Below are 18,567 nucleotides of genomic sequence, written 5' to 3' on the forward strand. Positions count from 1 at the left end.
ATTGATTGTTCTATGGTATATATTTTTTAATGTATTGCATTATGTATTTTTATAATTTTCATCTTTCAGTGAGTATTTTCATCTGTCATCTGTTTATCTTGTTATTTTTCTTCATTTTTTGTGTCTTTACAGATCCTATACTTCTTTTTTATTGTTGTTATTCATACTACTCACCTTTGAATTTAATGTTTTTTTCCTAGATCATATATTTGCCAGATGTTGTGGCTAGGTAACCATTTCAGGCTAAAAGGAATTCTCTCTATTTTATACAGAAGCTCCTCATGGCTGAGAGAGAGAGAAAGAGAGAGAGAGAGAGAGAGAGAGAGAGGGAACATATATAGGCGAGGGAGAAACAAATGAGAACCTGTATTCATTTAGCTTGTATTCCTCTCTAACTTGCAAAGTTGGGCAGTCAATGCTGCTTGCAATCCAGAATTTCTCTTCTCCTAGGATCTGACCAGTGTACATCCTTCAGGCAAAGATAGTGATTCTATCTATGTACTTCCTCATGGGTATACCTTAGAATTTGCCAGTTAGTTGGAGAACTGTGCCTTCCATGATTGTTGAGATCCACTCCCCTTATATACTCTCTCTGTCTTGGCACAGCCCATTGGATCCAGTTGCTTAAGGCAACCTCTCCTGATTTATTGTCATTTGAGTTTTCAAATGACTCCTGATTTCATCAAAGATTGAAAAATTTTTAAAAATCTCCCAATATCCTTGCTGTGTTTCTGAGAGGGTAAGGGAAGGGAAGTTCAGTTCAGTTCAGTCGCTCAGTTGTGTCTGACTCTTTGCGACCCCATGAATCGCAGCACGCCAGGCCTCCCTGTCCATCACCATCTCCCGGAGTTCACTCAGACTCATGTCCATCGAGTCAGTGATGCCATCCAGCCATCTCATCCTCTGTCGTCCCCTTCTCCTCCTGCCCCCAATCCCTCCCAACATCAGAGTCTTTTCCAATGAGTCAACTCTTCGCATGAGGTGACCAAAGTACTGGAATTTCAGCTTTAACATCATTCCTTCCAAAGAAATCCCAGGGCTGATCTCCTTCAGAATGGACTGGTTGGATCTCCTTGCAGTCCAAGGGAATCTCAAGAGTCTTCTCTAACACCACAGTTCAAAAGCATCAGTTCTTCAGCGCTCAGCCTTTTTCACAGTCCAACTCTGACATACATACATGACCACAGGAAAAACCATAGCCTTGACTAGACGGACCTTAGTTGGCAAAGTAATGTCTCTGCTTTTGAATATGCTATCTAGGTTGGTCATAACTTTTCTTCCAAGGAGTAAGCGTCTTTTAATTTCATGGCTGCAGTCACCATCTGCAGTGATTTTGGAGCCCCCCAAAATAAAGTCTGACACTGTTTCCACTGCTTCCCCATCTATTTCACATGAACTGATGGGGCTGGATGCCATGATCTTCATTTTCTGAATGTTGAGCTTTAAGCCAACTTTTTCACTCTCCTCTTTCACTTTCATCAAGAGGCGTTTTAGCTCCTCTTCACTTTCTGCCATGAGGGTGGTGTCATCTGCATATCTGAGGTTATTGATATTTCTCCCGGCAATCTTGATTCCAGCTTGTGTTTCTTCCAGTCCAGCGTTTCTCATGATGTACTCTGCATAGAAGTTGAATAAGCAGGGTGACAATATACAGCCTGACGTACTCCTTTTCCTATTTGGAACCAGTCTGTTGTTCCATGTCAAGTTCTAACTGTTGCTTCCTGACCTGCATACAGATTTCTCAAGAGGCAGGGTAGGTGGTCTGATATTCCCATCTCTTTCAGAATTTTCCACAGTTTCTTGTGATCCACACAGTCAAAGGCTTTGGCATAGTCAATAGAGCAGAAATAGATGTTTTTCTGGAGCTCTCTTGCTTTTTCGATGATCCAGCAGATGTTTGCAATTTGATCTCTGGTTACTCTGCCTTTTCTAAAACCAGCTTGAACGTCAGGGAGTTCACAGTTCACATATTGCTGAAGCCTGGCTTGGAGAATTTTGAGCATTACTTTACTAGCATGTGAGATGAGTGCAATTGTGCGGTAGTTTGAGCATTCTTTGACATTGCCTTTCTTTGGAATTGGAATGAAAACTGACCTTTTACAGTCCTGTGGCCACTGCTGTGTTTTCCAAATTTGCTGGCATATTGAGTGCAGCACTTTCACAACATCATCTTTCAGGATTTGAAACAGCTCAACTGGAATTCCATTACCTCCACTAGCTTTGTTTGTAGTGATGCTTTCTAAGGCCCACTTGACTTCACATCCCAAGATGTCTGGCTCTAGATTAGTGATCACATCATCATGATTATCTGGGTCATGAAGATCTCTTTTGTACAGTTCTTCCGTGTATTCTTGCCACCTATTCTTAATATCTTCTGCTTCTGTTAGGTCCCTACCATTTCTGTCCTTTATCGAGCCCATCTTTGCATGAAATGTTCCCTTGGTATCTCTAATTTTCTTGAAGAGATAAGTTTTTATTATTTCATTGTGTTAAAAGTGGAAATCCTTTCTAACTCTCCAGCATTTTTTAACTTGGATAATTTATCTGCCAGTATGTACACCAAAGTTAGTTGCTTTAAATATGAGGAGTTTGAGGATTACTGGGATTGAACTAGGGCCATGCAGCTTAGTGAGAATGAATGGTCAGAGACTTAAGCTAGAATTGTACATATATTAAATCATTGATTGCTGGCCTTTGTCCATGCAGGGGAACTTTTAAAGCTCTGTTACTTTTGAAAGTGAAAGTGAAGTCGCTCAGTCGTGTCCGACTCTTTGTGACCTGGTGGACTGTAGCCTACCAGGCTCCTCCGTCCATGGGATTCTCTAGGCAAGAACACTGGAATGGGTTGCCATTGCCATCTCCAGGAGATCTTCTCTGATCCAGGGATCAGACCCGGGTCTCCCACATTGCAGGCAGACAGTTTAAGATCAAATTCCATGATGGTGGCTTTATTTACAAACTGGAGTTTAAATACTGGACTTAGTTTCAGCCTATATTAGAGGAACTATAATGAACAAATCCAAGAGAAGGAAGAGGATAGGGCCAAGAAACCCACCATTCACTGGTCTTTTTGCCCTGAAATTTGAACTTTTTTTGGCCTTGTATCTACTTGAATCTTCACAGCTATTCTGAGCTGGTGCTATAATCCCTCAGATGTAGAAACTAAGACAGAAGTCCCCAAGTAACTTCTCAAAGTCACAGGATAGAAAGAGTTAGTAATCTTTTAACCACCTTCTGCTCCTTGGTCACTATATTCACTGAATTAAATACATCTCCACTAAGGCTCTGGAGAAGGAAATGGCAATCCACCCCAGTACTATTGCCTGGAAAATCCCATGGACGGAGGAACCTGGTAGGCTACAGTCCACGGGGTCGCAAAGAGTCGGACATGGCTGAGTGACTTCATTTTCACTTTCCACTAAGGCTGTGGGCTTGCTTAAAGATAAAATCAGAAGATTCATTAAGGTGCCTTCCAGGTGTTTTGTTTTCATTGTTCAAGCCAGGTGATGCTGCTACTTTTCATGAGCTAAGGGACCACACTCTGAGCAGCATCATAATCACACCCAACACTCAGCTCAGCATGTTTTCAACCTGCAGTTTGTAGCCATCACTTAGTTCCTAGGAGGTAGGTCACTGTCTCATTTCACAAATGAAGTAGCTGGTGTGGAGAGAGCTTAAGTGATTTTTCCAGGATCAGCAGTGGTCCCAGGAGAGAGGTGAGACTGGGCTTCTCCATCCCAGACGCAGCCCATCCACAAGGACTCTGCTAACAAGCGCTCAGCATCTCAACTCCCTTCGCAACCTGCCCTGTGATAAAGATGCCTTCTCTCACTCCTGCTGTCAGCCAGAGTGTGATCTACACCAGGGCAAACAGATGAGAGAGAGAAAGGTCAAACCAAGGAGTTTATACATAGGGAAGCCATTCATGAAGCAAAGCCCATTTTGGCTAAAAGGTGATAATAATAACATTTTCTTCATAAAAATTACATTGAGAAGAGATATGGGAAAAAGAGTCCTCTGATTCGGGGAGGACTGCAAACAGAAAGTGAAACATATTTCCATTTGTTATTTTGGATGTTTTTGTTTCAAAAAGGGGATATATATGCATATAACCACACAAAATCTGGCTAGCTTAATAAAATGGAAGAGGGAGATGATATGCAATTAGACTTTCCAAAAGCCTTACTTTTATTTTTATTTTTATTGACATATAGTTGGTTTACAATGTTGTGTCCATCTCTGATGCACAGAGATGCAGAAAACAAACAAACAAACAAACAAAAAACAAAAACAAAAGAAGAAGAAGAAGAAGAAGAAGAAGAAGAAGAAGAAGAAGAAGAAGAAGAAGAAGAAGAAGAAAGTTCCAGGAAAACAAAGAAAAGAATGTATTTACATGTATAATTGAATCACTTTGCTGTGCTTCTTCTTTATTTAGTACACCAAAGGCTTTGACTATGTGGATCACAACAAACTGGAAAATTCTTAAAGAGACCACACCACCTTACCTGCCTCCTGAGAAACCTGTATGCAGGTCAAGAAGCAACAGTTAGAATCAGACATGGAGCAAGGGACTGGTTCCAAATCGGGAAAGGTGTACATCAAGGCTGTATATTGTCACTCTGCTTATTTAATTTATATGCAGAGTACATCATGAGAAATGCTGGGCTGTAAGAAGCACAAGCTGGAATCAAGATTGCTAGGAGAAATATCAATAAACTCAGATATGCGGATGACACCACCCTTATGGCAGAAAGTAAAGAAGAACTAAAGCACCTCTTGATGAAAGTGAAAGAGAGAGAAAAAAAAAAAAGAAAGTGAAAGAGGAGAGTGAAAAAGTTGGCTTAAAGTTCAACATTCAGAAAACTAAGATCATGGCATCCAGTCCCATCACTTCATGGCAAATAGATGGGGAAACAATGGGAACAGTGAGAGACTTTATTTTCCTGGGCTCCAAAATCACTGCAGGTGGTGACTGCAGCCATGAAATTAAAAGATGCTTACTCTTTGGAAGAAAAGCTATGGCCAAACTATATAGCATATTAAAAACCAGAGACAGCAAGCAATAAATGCTGGAGAGGGTGTGGAGTAAAGGGAACCCTCTTACTCTGTTGGTGGGAATACAAACTAGTACAGCCACTATGGAGAACAGTGTGGAGATTCCTTAAAAAATTGCAAATAGAACTGCCTTATGACCCAGCAATCCCACTGCTGGGCATGTACACCGAGGAAACCAGAATAGAAAGAGACACATGTACCCCAATGTTCATCGCAGCACTGTTTATAATAGCCAGGACATGGAAACAACCTAGATGCCCATCAGCAGATGAATGGATAAGAAAGCTGTGGTACATATCCACAATGGAGTATTACTCAGCCATTAAAAAGAATGCATTTGAATCAGTTCTAATGAGATGGATGAAACTGGAGCCGATTATATAGAGTGAAGTAAGCCAGAAAGAAAAACACCAATACAGTATACTAACACATATATATGGAATTCAGAAAGATGGTAATGATAACCCTGTATGCGAGACAGCAAAAGAGACACAGATGTATAGAATGGACTTTTGGACTCTGAGGGAGAGGGAGAGGGTGGGATGATTTGGGAGAATGGCACTGAAACATGTATACTATCATGTAAGAAAGGAATCGCCAATCTATGTTCGATACAGGATACAGGATGCTTGGGGCTGGTGCACAGGGATGATCCAGAGAGATGATATGGGGTGGGAGGTGGGAGGGGGGTTCAGGATTGGGAACTCATGTACACCCGTGGCGGATTCATATCAATGTATAGCAAAACCAATACAGTATTGTAAAGTAAAATAAAGTAAAAATAAAAATTAAAAAAAATAAAAACAAGGAAATAAAAATATATGATAGTTGATATTCATATATTGATACTTGGGAGGTAGGAAGTTTTAACTGCAAAAAAGAAAATCTAAGCAACTTTTTCTTTCCCCAAAAATGATTAAAATAGTTTCTCTTGTAAAATTCCTTTGGCTAATTTGACTGTTTTGAGTCTTAAAAGTATGGTGAGCAAAGAATGTACTCATAATCCTTTTGGCAGCTTGGCTGCTATTCTTGTTCCTAGCTTTGTAACATTGTACCATTCAAGGTTGACCACAATAAAACAGTCAACAACAACAACAACAACAAAAAATAAAAATAATAGAAAAATAAAAAGCAGAGACATGACTTTGCAGGCAAAGGTCCATCTAGTCAAAGCTCTAGTTTTCCCACTAGTCATGTATGGCTTGAGAGTTGGACCATAAAGAAAGCTGAGTGCTGAAGAACTGATGCTTGTGAGCTGTAGTGTTGAAGACTCTTGAGATTCCCTTGGGAGACTGCAAGGAGATCAAGTCAGTCAATCCTAAAGGAAATCAGTCCTGAGTATTCATTGGAAGGACTGATGCTGAAGCTGAAACTGCAATACTTAGGCCACCTGATGCAAAGAACTGACTCATTTGAAAAGACCCTGATGCTGGGAAAGACTGAAGGCAGGAGGAGAAGGGGATGACAGAGAATGAAATGGTTGAATGGCATCACCAATTGGATGGACATGAGTTTGGGCAGGCTCTGGGAGTTGGTGATAGACAGGGAAGCCTGGCATGTGCAGTCCGTGGGTTGCAAAGAGTCGGACACGACTGAGCAACTGAACTGAACTGATGATACATTCTTTTTTTTTAATGTTCTTTTCCACTATGGTTTAATCACAGGATATTGAATATAGTTCCCTACGCTATGCATTAGGGCCTTTTTTTTTGTAATATATTTATTTATTTGGCTTTGTTGGGTCCTAGTTGCGGCATGTGGGATCTTCCTTGTATCATGCAGAATCTTTTGTTGAGGCGCATGGACTTTCTAGTTGTGGTACACAGGCTTCGTTTCTCCACAGTATGTGGGATCTTATTTTTCTAGTCCGGGATCAAAACCCATGCCCCCTGCACTGCAAGGAGAATCTTAACCACTGGACCACCAGGGAAGTCCCAGGACCTTGTTTTTATCCATTCTGAATGTAATGATTTACATCTACCAACCTTAAACTCCTAGTCCCTTCCACTCCCTTCTCCTTGCCCCGCTGGCATCCATAAGTCTGTTCTCTTGACTGTGAGTCTGTCTCTGTTTTGTAGATACGTTAATTTGTGCCATATTTCACATTGCATATGTAAGTGATATCATATGGTATTTGTCTTTCTCTTTCTGACTTAGTATGATAACCTCTAGTTGCATCCATGATGCTGCAGATGATATTATTTTATTCTTTTTATGGCTGAGTAGTATTCCATTGTGTATATGTACAACATTTTTTTTTTAAATGAAGACCGTGTTGAGTAGTATCTTTCCTTGGCACTATGTACCACGTCTTTTTAAAAAATTTTATTTGCTTTAATTGGAGGCTAATTGCTTTACAATATTGTGATGGTTTTGTCATACATCAACATGGATCAGCCACAGGTGCACATGTGTCCCCTCATCCTTAACCCTCTCTTCCATCTCCCTCCCCATCCCACCTCTCTGGGTTGTTGCAGAACACCAGTTTTGAGTGCCCTGCTTCATACAGCGAACTTGCACTGGTTATCTATTTCACATATGGTAATATATATGTTTCAGTGCTATTCTCTTAAATCATTCCACCCTCGCCTTCTCCCACATAGTCCAAAAGTCTGTTCTTTACACCTGTGTCTCTTTTGCTGTCTTGTATATAGAATTGCCATTACCATCTTTCTGAATCCCATATATATTTGTTAATATTGGTGTTTCTCTTTTTGACTTACCTCATTCTGTGTAATAGGCTCCAGTTTCGTCTACCTCATTAAAACTGACTCAAATGTATTCTTTTTTATAGCTGAGTAATATTCCATCATGTATGTGTACCACAACGTCCTTATCCATTCATCTGCTAATGGACATCTAGGTTGCTTTCATGTCCTAGATATTGTAAACAGTGCTAAAATGAACATTGGCATATATGTGTCTCTTTCAGTTCTGGCTTTTTGGTGTGTATGCCCAACAATACCACATCTTTATCCATTACCTTGTTGATGGACATTTAGGTTGTTTTCATGTTTTGGCTATTGTGAATACTGCTGCTATAAACATAAGTATGCATGCATCTTTTTAATTCTAGTTTCTTTCTGGGCATATGCCCAGGAATGGGTTTGCTAGATCATAAAGTCATTCTATTTTTAGTTTTCTGAGGAACCTCTGTATTGTTTTCCATAGTAGCTGTATCAAGCCCAACTTACATTCCCACCATTAGTGTGGGAGGGTTCCCTTTTCTCCACACCCTCTCCATAATTTATTATTTGTAGAGTTTTAATGATGGACATCCTGACCAGTGTGAGGTGGTAGATTTGATTTGCATTTCTCTAATAATTAGTGATGTCAAATATCTTTGCAGGTGCCTACTGGCCATCTGCATGCCTTCTCTGGAGTAATATCTGTTAAGATCTGCCCATTTATTGGTTGAGTTGTATGTTTTTATTTTGTTGAGTTGTATCAGCTGTATCAGTTGTATATTTTGGAAATTAAGCCCTTGTCTGTTGCATCATTTACAAATATTTTTCTCCCATTCTATAGGTTGTCTTTTTGTTTTGTTTTATCATTTCCCTTGCTGTGCAAAGTCTCGTAAGTTTGATTAGGTCCCATTTGTTTATTTTTATTTTTAATTCTATTGCCTTAGGAGACTGACTTAAGAAAACATTGGTATAATTTATGTCAGAGAATGTTTGCCTATGCTTTCTTCTAGGCATTGTATGGTGTGATGTCTTATGTTTAAGTCTTTAAGTCATTGTGAGTTTATTTTTGCACATGATGTGAGGGTGTGTTCTACCTGCATTGCTTAACATGCAGGTGTCCAACTTCCTTAGCACCACTTGCTACAGAGACTATCTTTTCCCCATTTTATATTCTTACTTCCTTTGTTGAAGATTAATTGACAGTAGGTATGTGGGTTTATTTCTGGGCTGTCTATTCTATTCCATTGATTTTTATGCTATTTTTGCACCAATACCACCCTGCTTTGATTATTGTAGCTTTGCAGTATTGCCTGAAGTCTGAGAGAGTTATGCCTCTCGGTGCTTTTTTCCCTTCTCAAGATTTCTTTGGCAATTCTGGATCTTTTGTGGTTCCATATAAATTTTTAGATTATTTGTTTTAGTTCTGAGAAAAGTGTCATGGGTAGTTTGATAGGGATCACATTAAATCTTTAGATTTCTTTGGATAGTATTGCCATTTTAACAATATTGATTCTTCCAATTCAAGAACATAGAATATTTTTCAATTTATTTCAGTCATCTTTAATTTCCTTTTCAGTGTTTTATAGTTCTCAGCATATGTCTTTCAACTCCTTGGTTAGGTTTATTCCAAGGTTTTTTTCTTTTTTGCTATGAGTTTTAAAAGGTATTCCCTTTCTGATATTTCACTGTTACTGTAAAGGATTGCAAACAATTTCTGAACGTTAATCTTGTATCTTGCTACTTTGTTGAATTCATTTATTAGATCTAGCAGTTATGGTGTGGAGTCTTTAGGGTTCTCTTTATACAGTGTCATGGAATCTGCATATACTGACAGTTTTACCTGTTTCCTTCTGATTTGGATGAATTTTATTTCTTTAATTGTCTTCTAACTGTGGCTAGGACTTCAAATACTATGCTGAAAAGAAGTGGTGAGAATGGGCATCCTTGTCTTTTTCCAGATTTTAGCAGGAATGCTTTTAGCTTTTCACTATTGAGTATTATATTGGCTGTGGGTTTTTATAAATGGCGTTTATTATGTTGAGATATGTTCCCTCTATTCCCATGTTAGTAAGAGTTTTTATCATGAATAGGCATTGAGTTTTATCAGATCCTTTTTCTGCATGTATTGAGATGATCAGGTGTTTTTTTAAAAAAATTTCTTTTGTTAATGTGGTATATTACATTGATTTGCATGTGTTGAACCATCCTTATGAATCTGGGATGAATACCCACTTGGTCACCATATCCATACCTACTTGGTCATGGTGTATCTCTTTTATGTGTAGGTTTATTTAATTTGCTAACATTGTGTTGATAAATTTCACATCTATCAATAGATTCATCAGAGATTTTGGCCTGTCATTTTCTTTTTTTGGTGTTATCTTTGTCTGATTTATTATCAGGGTGATGGTGGCTTCATAGAATGATTTTGGGAGTATTCCCTCCTCTTTAATATTTTGGAAGAGGTTGAGGAGAATTGCTATGCGTTTTTCTTCATATGTTTGGTAGAATTTGCCTGTGAAGCCATCTGGTCCTGGACTTTTGTCTGTAGAGAGTTATTAAAATGTAGATTCTGTTTCAGTTCTAGTGATTTCTCTGTTCAAATTATCTATTTTTTCTTGCTTCAGTTTTGTTGGGTTATGTGTTTCTAGAAAATTGTCCATTTTTTCTAGACTGCAAAATTTGATGGCACATAATTGGTATTCTCTTATGGTTTTTTGTATTTCTGTGATACCAGTTGAGATTTTTCCTTTTTGAGTTTCTATTTTGTTTATTTGGGTTCTCTCTTTCTTCCGGGTGAACCCGGCTAGAAGTATGTCGATTTTGTTTACTCTTTCGAAGCACTAGCTCTTGGTTTTGTTGATTTTTTTCAATTTTTAAAAATCTCTATTTTATTTATTTTCCCCTGATCTTTATTATTTCCTTCTTTCTGTTGATTTTAGGATTTGTTTGTTCTTCTTTTTCTAATTCTTTTAGGTGGTGGGTTAGGTTGTTTACTTGAGATTTTTCTGTTGATGAAGGCCTGTATGACTATAAACTTCCCTCTAAGAATTGCTTTTGCTGCGTAGCATAGTTTTGTGGGGCTTCCCCAGTTGCTCAGTGGTAAAGTGAAAGTGAAACATGCTCAGTTGTGTCTGACTCTTTGGGACCCCATGGACTATAAAGTCCGTGGAATTTTCCAGGCCAGAATACTGGAGAGGGTAGCCTTTCCCTTCTCTAGGGGATCTTCCCAATCCAGGGATCAAACCCAGGTCTCCCACATTGCAGGTGGATTCTTTACCATCTGAGCCACAAGGGAAGCCCCATACAGTGGTAAAGTATCTGCATGCAATGCAGGAGACACAGGAGATGCAGGTTCAACCCCTGGGTTGGGAATATCCCTGGAGGAGGACATGGCAACCTACTCCAGTATTCTTGCCAGGAAAATCCCATGGAGAGAGAAGCCTGGTGGGCTGCAGTCCATACTGCTACAGACAATTGGACATGACTGAGCAATCGAATCCAAATAGATTTTGTATAGTTACATTTTCATTGTTTGTCTCAAGATATTTTTTAATTTCCTTTTTAATTGTCTCATTGACCCACTGGTTTTTAAGTAGTGTGTTATTTAGTCTCCATGTAATTTTTTTTTTCTTGTTTATTTTCCTGTAGTTGATTTCTAGTTTCATGCCATGTGGTCAGAGAAGATGCTTGAAATAATTTCTATACTCAAATTTTTTAAGGTTAATTTTGTGCCTTAATACATGGTAAATCCTAGAGAATGTTCTGTGTCTACTTGATAAGAATGTATACTTTGGGTGTTTTTTTTTTTATGTAGTGTTCTGAAAATATCAATTAAGTCTAACTCTTCTATTGTATCATTTAGGACCTCTGTTGCCATATTGATTCTCTGTATGGAAAATCTGTGCATTGATGTGAATGGGTGTTAATGTCTTCTATTATTATTGTATTCTTATTGCTTTCTCTTGTTATGTGTGTTAGTATTTGTTTTATGTATTTTGATGCTCCTATAGGTGCATATATGTTGCTGAATGTAAAATCCTCTTTTTGTAATGACCTTTTCTTAATCATTATAGAATGTCCTTCTTTCTTTCTTTATTGTCTTTGTTTTAAAGTCTTTTTTATTTATTTATTTTTGATGAGTACAGTATTGCAATTCCTGCTCTCCTGTCATTTCTGTTTGCATGAAATAGCTTTTTTCATCTCCCCACTTTCAATCTGTGTGTATCTTTTGCCTAAGTTGAGTATTGTAGGCAGCATGGGTCTCTTGTAGGCTCTTGGTACTTTTCTTTTTCCAAATTTTTTTTAATTTATTTTTTTTAATTGAAGGATAATTGCTTTACACAATTTTGTGGTTTCCTGTCATACATCAACAAGAATCAGGCATAGGTACACCAGTGAACCTCCCTCCTGAACCGACCTCCCATTTTCCTCCCCATCCCACCCTTCTAGATTGTCACAGAGCCCCTGTTTGAGTTCCCTGAGTCTAGGTTCTTGTTTTTAATGTAGTTGGCAACTGTGTGTCTTTTGATTCTGCACCCATTGACATTTAAGGTAATTATTGATACATATATATTTATTTCTATTTCAAACCTTGTTTTCCAAGGTTTCTCTTTTTTTTTTTTTTTTTTGACCTGTATTCTCACTAATTTAAGTGATTTACTTTTCAATTGTGATTTCCTCCTTCCTAGATCTTCCTGCTGCTTTTCTATTTAGAGGTGACTTTTCAATATTTCTTTTAGGATAGTTTTAGCATTGCTGTATTCCTTTAGTTTTTGCCTATCTGAGTTGATTCTTTATTTCTTTGTTCCTTTCTTTTTATTTTTGTCTTTCTTTTCATAGTTTAATGATTTAACTTTATGCTTTATTTTATTCTCTTCTTTTTGTCTTTTGTCATTCTATCGTATGTTTTTGACTTGTGGTTGCCCCATTTTTCAAGTATGTTAACCCATTTATGTATCTGCTTGCTTTACACTGTTAGTCAGATAGGCTCAAACACATTCTAAAAATAAGAAAAAGAATTTGCATTTACTTATTCTCCTTCCCCACATATTTGGGCTTGCTTGGTGGCTCAGATGGTAAAGAATCTTCCTGCAATTTGGGAGACCCAGGTTCGATCTCTGGGTTGGGAAGATCCCTTGGAGAAGAGAATGGAAACCCACTTTGGTATTCTTGCCTGGAGAATTCCATGGACAGAGGAGCCTGGTGGACTATAGTTCATGGGGTTGCAAAAAGTCAGACATGACTGTGCAACTAATACTTTCACACCTTTCCCTACATAATATGATTTTAATGTCCCTTTTTACATCTTCATGGTTATCTTTTTGCTGCTCCTTGTGTTTATCATTGCTTTCACAAATAGGTTTTTTTTTTTTTTTGACCTGTATTCTCACTAATTTAGGTGATTTACTTTTCAATTATGATTTCCTCCTTCCTAGATCTTCCTGCTGCTTTTCTATTTAGAGGTGACTTTTCAATATTTCTTTTAGGATAGTTTTAGCATTGCTGTATTCCTTTAGTTTTTGCTTATCTGAGAAATTATTTCTTCTGCCATTCTAAATAATCTTTCCAGGTAGAGTATTGCTGTTCAGTCACTCAGTCATGTCCAACTCCTTGTGACCCCATGGACTGCAGGAAGCCAGGCTTCCCTGTCCTTCACTGTCTCCTGGACTTTGCTCAAATTCATGTCCATTGAGTTGATTTTTTTTTCTTTTAATACTTTCAATATACTTTTCAACTCCCTTCTGGCCTGTAGTGTTTCTGTAGAGAAATCAGCTGATAGCCTATGGGAGTTCTCTTAAATGAGCTTTGTTTTTCTCTTGCTGTCCTTAGAATCTTCTCTTTATCTCTAACTTTACCATTTTTATCATAATATGTCTTGGAATAGGACTGTTTGGGTTCATATTGTTTGGGGCTCTCTGTGCATCTTGTATCTAGGAAGTTTTATTTTTTTTTCAAATAAATTTTCAATTTTCTTTTCTTTTTCTTCTTCTGGAATCCCTATTATATATAGAATGCCCTGCTTTATATTATCCCATAGCTTTCTTATATTGCTTTAATATTTCATTTGACTTTTTGTCTGCTATTTTGATTGAATAATTGCCATTATTCTATCTTCCAGGTCACTTATTCTTTCTTCAGCATTATTCACTCTGCTTTTCATTGCCTTGAGCTCAGTTTTAGTCTCAGCAAAGGCATTCTCCTGAATCCTTATAGTTTCTAGTTCCTTTTCCCAGTAAATTGCATTTCTGTTGATAGGCTTTCTTAATTCCTTCAGTATTTAATTGCCTCCTTTTGAGCTTGCTGTCTATTAGACTGAAGAGATCTGTTTCATTATTCCTTCAGGGGAATTCTCTTGGTCTTTTAACTGAGAGTGGTTCCTCTTCTTCATTTTGCTTATGTTTCTCTTCCTCTGAATTTAGGTGAAACAATTATCTACTGTTGTCTTAGAGGGTTATTTATATGTGGGAGTGTCCCTCTGTAGCTTTTGTGGATTTATTTATTTATTTATTTTTTGGTAGAAGGACTGTTTTAGGTTTTGATGCTTGCCACCTATTTCCTCAGCATATACTGGCTGTTTTCCCCTTGATAGGGGGTGTGCAGTTGTGTGGGTATAGGAGATCAGTCGTGGGTATAGGAGATCAGTCATGGTTGTAGGAGATCAGTCCTGGGTGTTCTTTGGATGGACTGATGCTAAAGCTGAAACTCCAATTCTTTGGCCACCTCATGCGAAGTATTGACTCATTGGAAAATACTCTGATGCTGGGAGGGATTGGGGGCAGGAAGAAAAGGGGACAACAGAGGATGAGATGGCTGGATGGCATCACTGACTCGATGGGCATAAGTTTCAGTGAACTCTGGGAGTTGGTGATGGACAGGGAAGCCTGGCGTGCTGCAATTCATGGGGTCGCAAAGAGTCAGATACGACTGAGCGACTGATCTGAACTGATGGCATGTGTACTCTCCCAGGAAGGCACTTGGCTCCCAGTCACGGGTGCCTCGGCAGTGGTGATGAGCCATGCATACTTCAAGGAAGGTGGGGGAAGTGACCTGCACCAACTCACAGGACCCTTGGAGGCGGTAGTGGCATCTGTCTGCGCCTGCCTCTGGAGTCTGAGGTGGCAGCATCAGCTTACACCCACCCCTGGAGCTCATGTAGGCAGTATCCTGCCACCTCAGAGTACACAGACAAAGAAGCTCCTATGGGGGCCTGCCCCTCAACTTGAGTGCCCCCAACAATGCCATCTCAGAAGGGCTTACTTTTGTTACTTTAAAATTATTTATTTATTTTATTTATCTATTTAGTTTTGGCTGTGCTGGGTCTTCATTACTGCACAAAAGGTTTCTCTAGTTGTGGTGAGCAGGGGGGCTATTCTATAGTTGTGGTGTGCAGGCTTTTCTGACTTCTCTTGTTACAGAGCATGAGCTCTAGGGTGCACTGGCTTCAGTAGTTGTGGCATACGGGATTCATAGTAGAGATATGTGGACTCAGTAGTTATGGCACACAGGCTTAATTTCCCTATGACATGTGGATCTTCCTGGACTAGGAATCAAACCTGTCCCCTGCGTTGGCAGGTGGATTCTGAACCACTGGATAGAAAGCACCAACCTCCCCCCCCTCCCCCCGCCACCCCCACGCTTAAAAAAATAATCCTTGCATTTGTAATGGAACTAGCCTCAGATTTCATCCATGGGTCCTAAATATTCTTGGAGAATTTCTTGTTTTCTGCTTAACTTAAGGGACATTTTGGTATATAGCATTTCATACGCATTGCTGTTTAGGGAGCAGCGAATGTGCAAGTTATAAGAGAAAACGTACACCTAATATAAAGGTAGGTGTCTCAGAGCTTTTCTGTTTCATATGTGAAGCCCACTATCTCTCATGATAACTTTGTTGATAGCATCTACAAATGGACTTAGAATCAAGTTTTAGAAAATGATTCTGGAATCACATGACCTGGCAACCTAGCTCATGACATGAGTCAGCTTCAGATAGATGGCACATTTTCTGTTTTAGACACTCAAACAAAACTTTACACATTCTTATTCGGGAAAAAAATGACATTTGAAGTCCTTTTTCACCTAAACACATTTAGAGGTAAGAGCTCACAAGCCTTGACATTATTTCATTTTCTTATGTGCATTCGTCAAGAAACCAAGATATGGTGCAGCTACAAAAACTGATGATTGTGGAACAGACAAACTTGACAGAGTTTCACTTCCTTTATGTTCTGATTATACATTTATCAGAAAACCTCTGTCTCTTCCAGCTCAGCTAGAAATTGGTAAAATTCAAGAATTCAAAGGCCTGGCAAACCTGATATTAACATCCGGATTGATGGTGCTCATTTTTGTGTAAAAGTGAGAAACCCTCATGCAAACATTAGATTTCCCAGCCTCTTTGTCATCTTGTTTATAATTTATCTCCATGTTTTAATTGTATAAAATGATTTTGGTTATCAATTACTGATTAAAGCTTATCTGTGAATCAGAATGATCAGAACTCAAGGGAATCACATTTGGCATTCAGCCCAGTCCCACTGAGGGTTTTAATGGGGCTACATCCTTCATAGAATAAACACATCACTGGGTTTAAAAATTGTGCCTCCATTAGTGTTATGATTTGCTTCACATGAAGAAGTGACCCTAGAAATGCATTGCTTTAGGAGGAATTTACAGCTTTTAATCATGTTGTTTTTATTTCTTTTTTTTCAGGTGTACTTCAGAAGGAAATATCCAGATGATGCTCAGTAACCATGTGGTTATGAATGCTTCCAATGGACAGATCTTAATCTTAACAGTTTTTGAGATAGCATTGTGATCCTCCTGTGAAGTCAAGTCTATTTTGAAGGCATTTCTTCAATAGTATTTCCATTGCATAAACTATATTGTACTTCTTTATACCAGCAACAAATATTTACACATACAAGATGTTAGTTTATTTGGATTTATCTCTCTCCAACTTCACACAATGATTTCAAATTCTTACAAAATGACACTATTTTTACAGGTTATACTATTCATTTTTTCCTTATCCAAATCAGAGAAGCAAGCCACCAATAAAAGCTGTCTCCCAGGTTTTGTGCCTTGAGAGAGTCCAGAGCTAAAGCTCATTTTCTAAGTTATAAAGCAAATTTGTCACAGATTTTTTTTTTTTTACTGTTTCCAGGATTACATATTACTTTCCAGTTATATAAAGGATTCTGTTTACTTGAAGACTGTGAAGTTGCTGTTTTGTTTCACAACTGCCTTTAATATAAGTAGGATCAATTATTCCACCCAAAGACCTCTGGTTAAAATACTTCAGAGAAAACTGATAGGAAAAAACAAAAAATATACTCTAAGTGATATTATAGGGGAGAGTTGTGGCCCCAAAAAAGAAGATATGTGATTAAGATACAGAAGGATGATATTTAATTTTATATCTTAAAAGAGAAGGGAGAGAAAACATGCTTTCTAAAACAGGAGCTCTCTGAGGGCATTTGATAATGAAGAACATGATAATTGATTGTCTTCTAGATTGGGGATTTTTTTTTTTTACATTTTTTAAATGGTACAGTATAGATAACATAAAATTTGTCATATTACCATTTTTAAACTTACAATTCAATAGCATTAATTGTATCCACAATATTGTACAACAATCATCATCTACTTAATTTTTGGTTAATTATTTTAGTACTTTTCAGTGTGTTATTTCTACAGTCATTTTTGGTTAAGTTTTATTTCTTTAGGAGTGGATTTGTTTCTGTGAGTTTTGAGCTTGATTGGCATAAAATTATTCATAGTATCTTAAATGTTTAATCTCTGCAGCGTCTATAATTATGTTGTTCTTTGCTTTTTAACTTTGTGACTCTGCCTTGTTTCCCACCCCCCCCCCCCGAAAAATCTTGAATGACTTTTTCCTATTAATTTTCAAAGAATAAGTTTTTTTGCTGATTGATCCTTTGGTGGGTTGTTTGTTGTTGGTTTTTTTTTAATCTCACTATATTATTCTTTCTTTCCTTTAACTTTTCTTCATTTATTTTGTGATTTTTTCAGTAAATTCTTAAATTCGAAACTTATATTAGAAAAGTGATTAAGTTAAAAGTTAAGTACGTAAAACCCACATTTTTCTCCCAAGACTCACTTTAGCTGCAACTACAAGTTTTGGTACCTAGCACTGATCAATAACCATAGTATTTAGGTATTTTCTAATTTTTAATTTTATTCACTATATCTTTTACCCATGAGTTGTCCATAAGTGTAATGTTCTCTAAATTTCAAATGCTAATTGCTTTTTACTATGACATTAAACCGTGTGAAAATCACACCCAACCTTTTTTTTAACCATTAAAAAATGGCAATTTCATATGGTTCAACATATAAATTTTCTTTAATATATTAACTAATTTTCTTTAGTTATTAACCTAAAACTTAATTTTGTTTTAGTCAGACATTAGGTTGAGGATTTTAAACCAAAGGTAACCACACTCACACAGAGAGTCCTTGTTTCAATTTTATATTTTACTTGTTGATTTAGAAATGTTATAAGTATGTATGTAAACAGTGTTTTCAAATAAAAATCCTGTCCAAGAACTGAATGTTTTTTGATATGTGCTACAGGTTGGTTCTCTGACATGCAGACTTGGATGGAGTTCAGTACTGGCATATGTATTAAAGGTGCCATTAGGATCAGCACTTGTGGAATCAAGAGGGAAGAAATGGGATAGGGTAGAGGAAAAAATCAAGGTGGAGCACTGGCCAGATGACCTTAGCTAACCCCATGGGAGCTGTGATGTGATGACCCTTTGGGATTGTTGTGACATATCCACTGGCCAGGCCT

The 18,567-nt window shown here is 37.8% G+C and overlaps 1 protein-coding gene across 2 annotated transcripts in view; it reads left to right on the plus strand.

The window, feature by feature from the left end:
- Positions 1–18,320, plus strand: part of LOC138446666 (ATP-binding cassette sub-family C member 4-like) — a 307,920-nt gene extending 289,600 nt beyond the window's left edge. For both annotated transcript variants that reach the window (XM_069601887.1, XM_069601886.1), the window contains one exon: positions 16,458–18,320. In XM_069601887.1, coding sequence (XP_069457988.1) covers positions 16,458–16,496 — 39 coding nt within the window. In that variant the 3' untranslated portion in view covers positions 16,497–18,320. The remainder of the gene's footprint in view (positions 1–16,457) is intronic.
- The last annotated feature ends 247 nt before the right edge of the window (positions 18,321–18,567 follow it).

The sequence above is a fragment of the Ovis canadensis genome, chromosome 10, assembly GCF_042477335.2.
Source record: "Ovis canadensis isolate MfBH-ARS-UI-01 breed Bighorn chromosome 10, ARS-UI_OviCan_v2, whole genome shotgun sequence".
Lineage (NCBI taxonomy): Eukaryota > Metazoa > Chordata > Mammalia > Artiodactyla > Bovidae > Ovis > Ovis canadensis.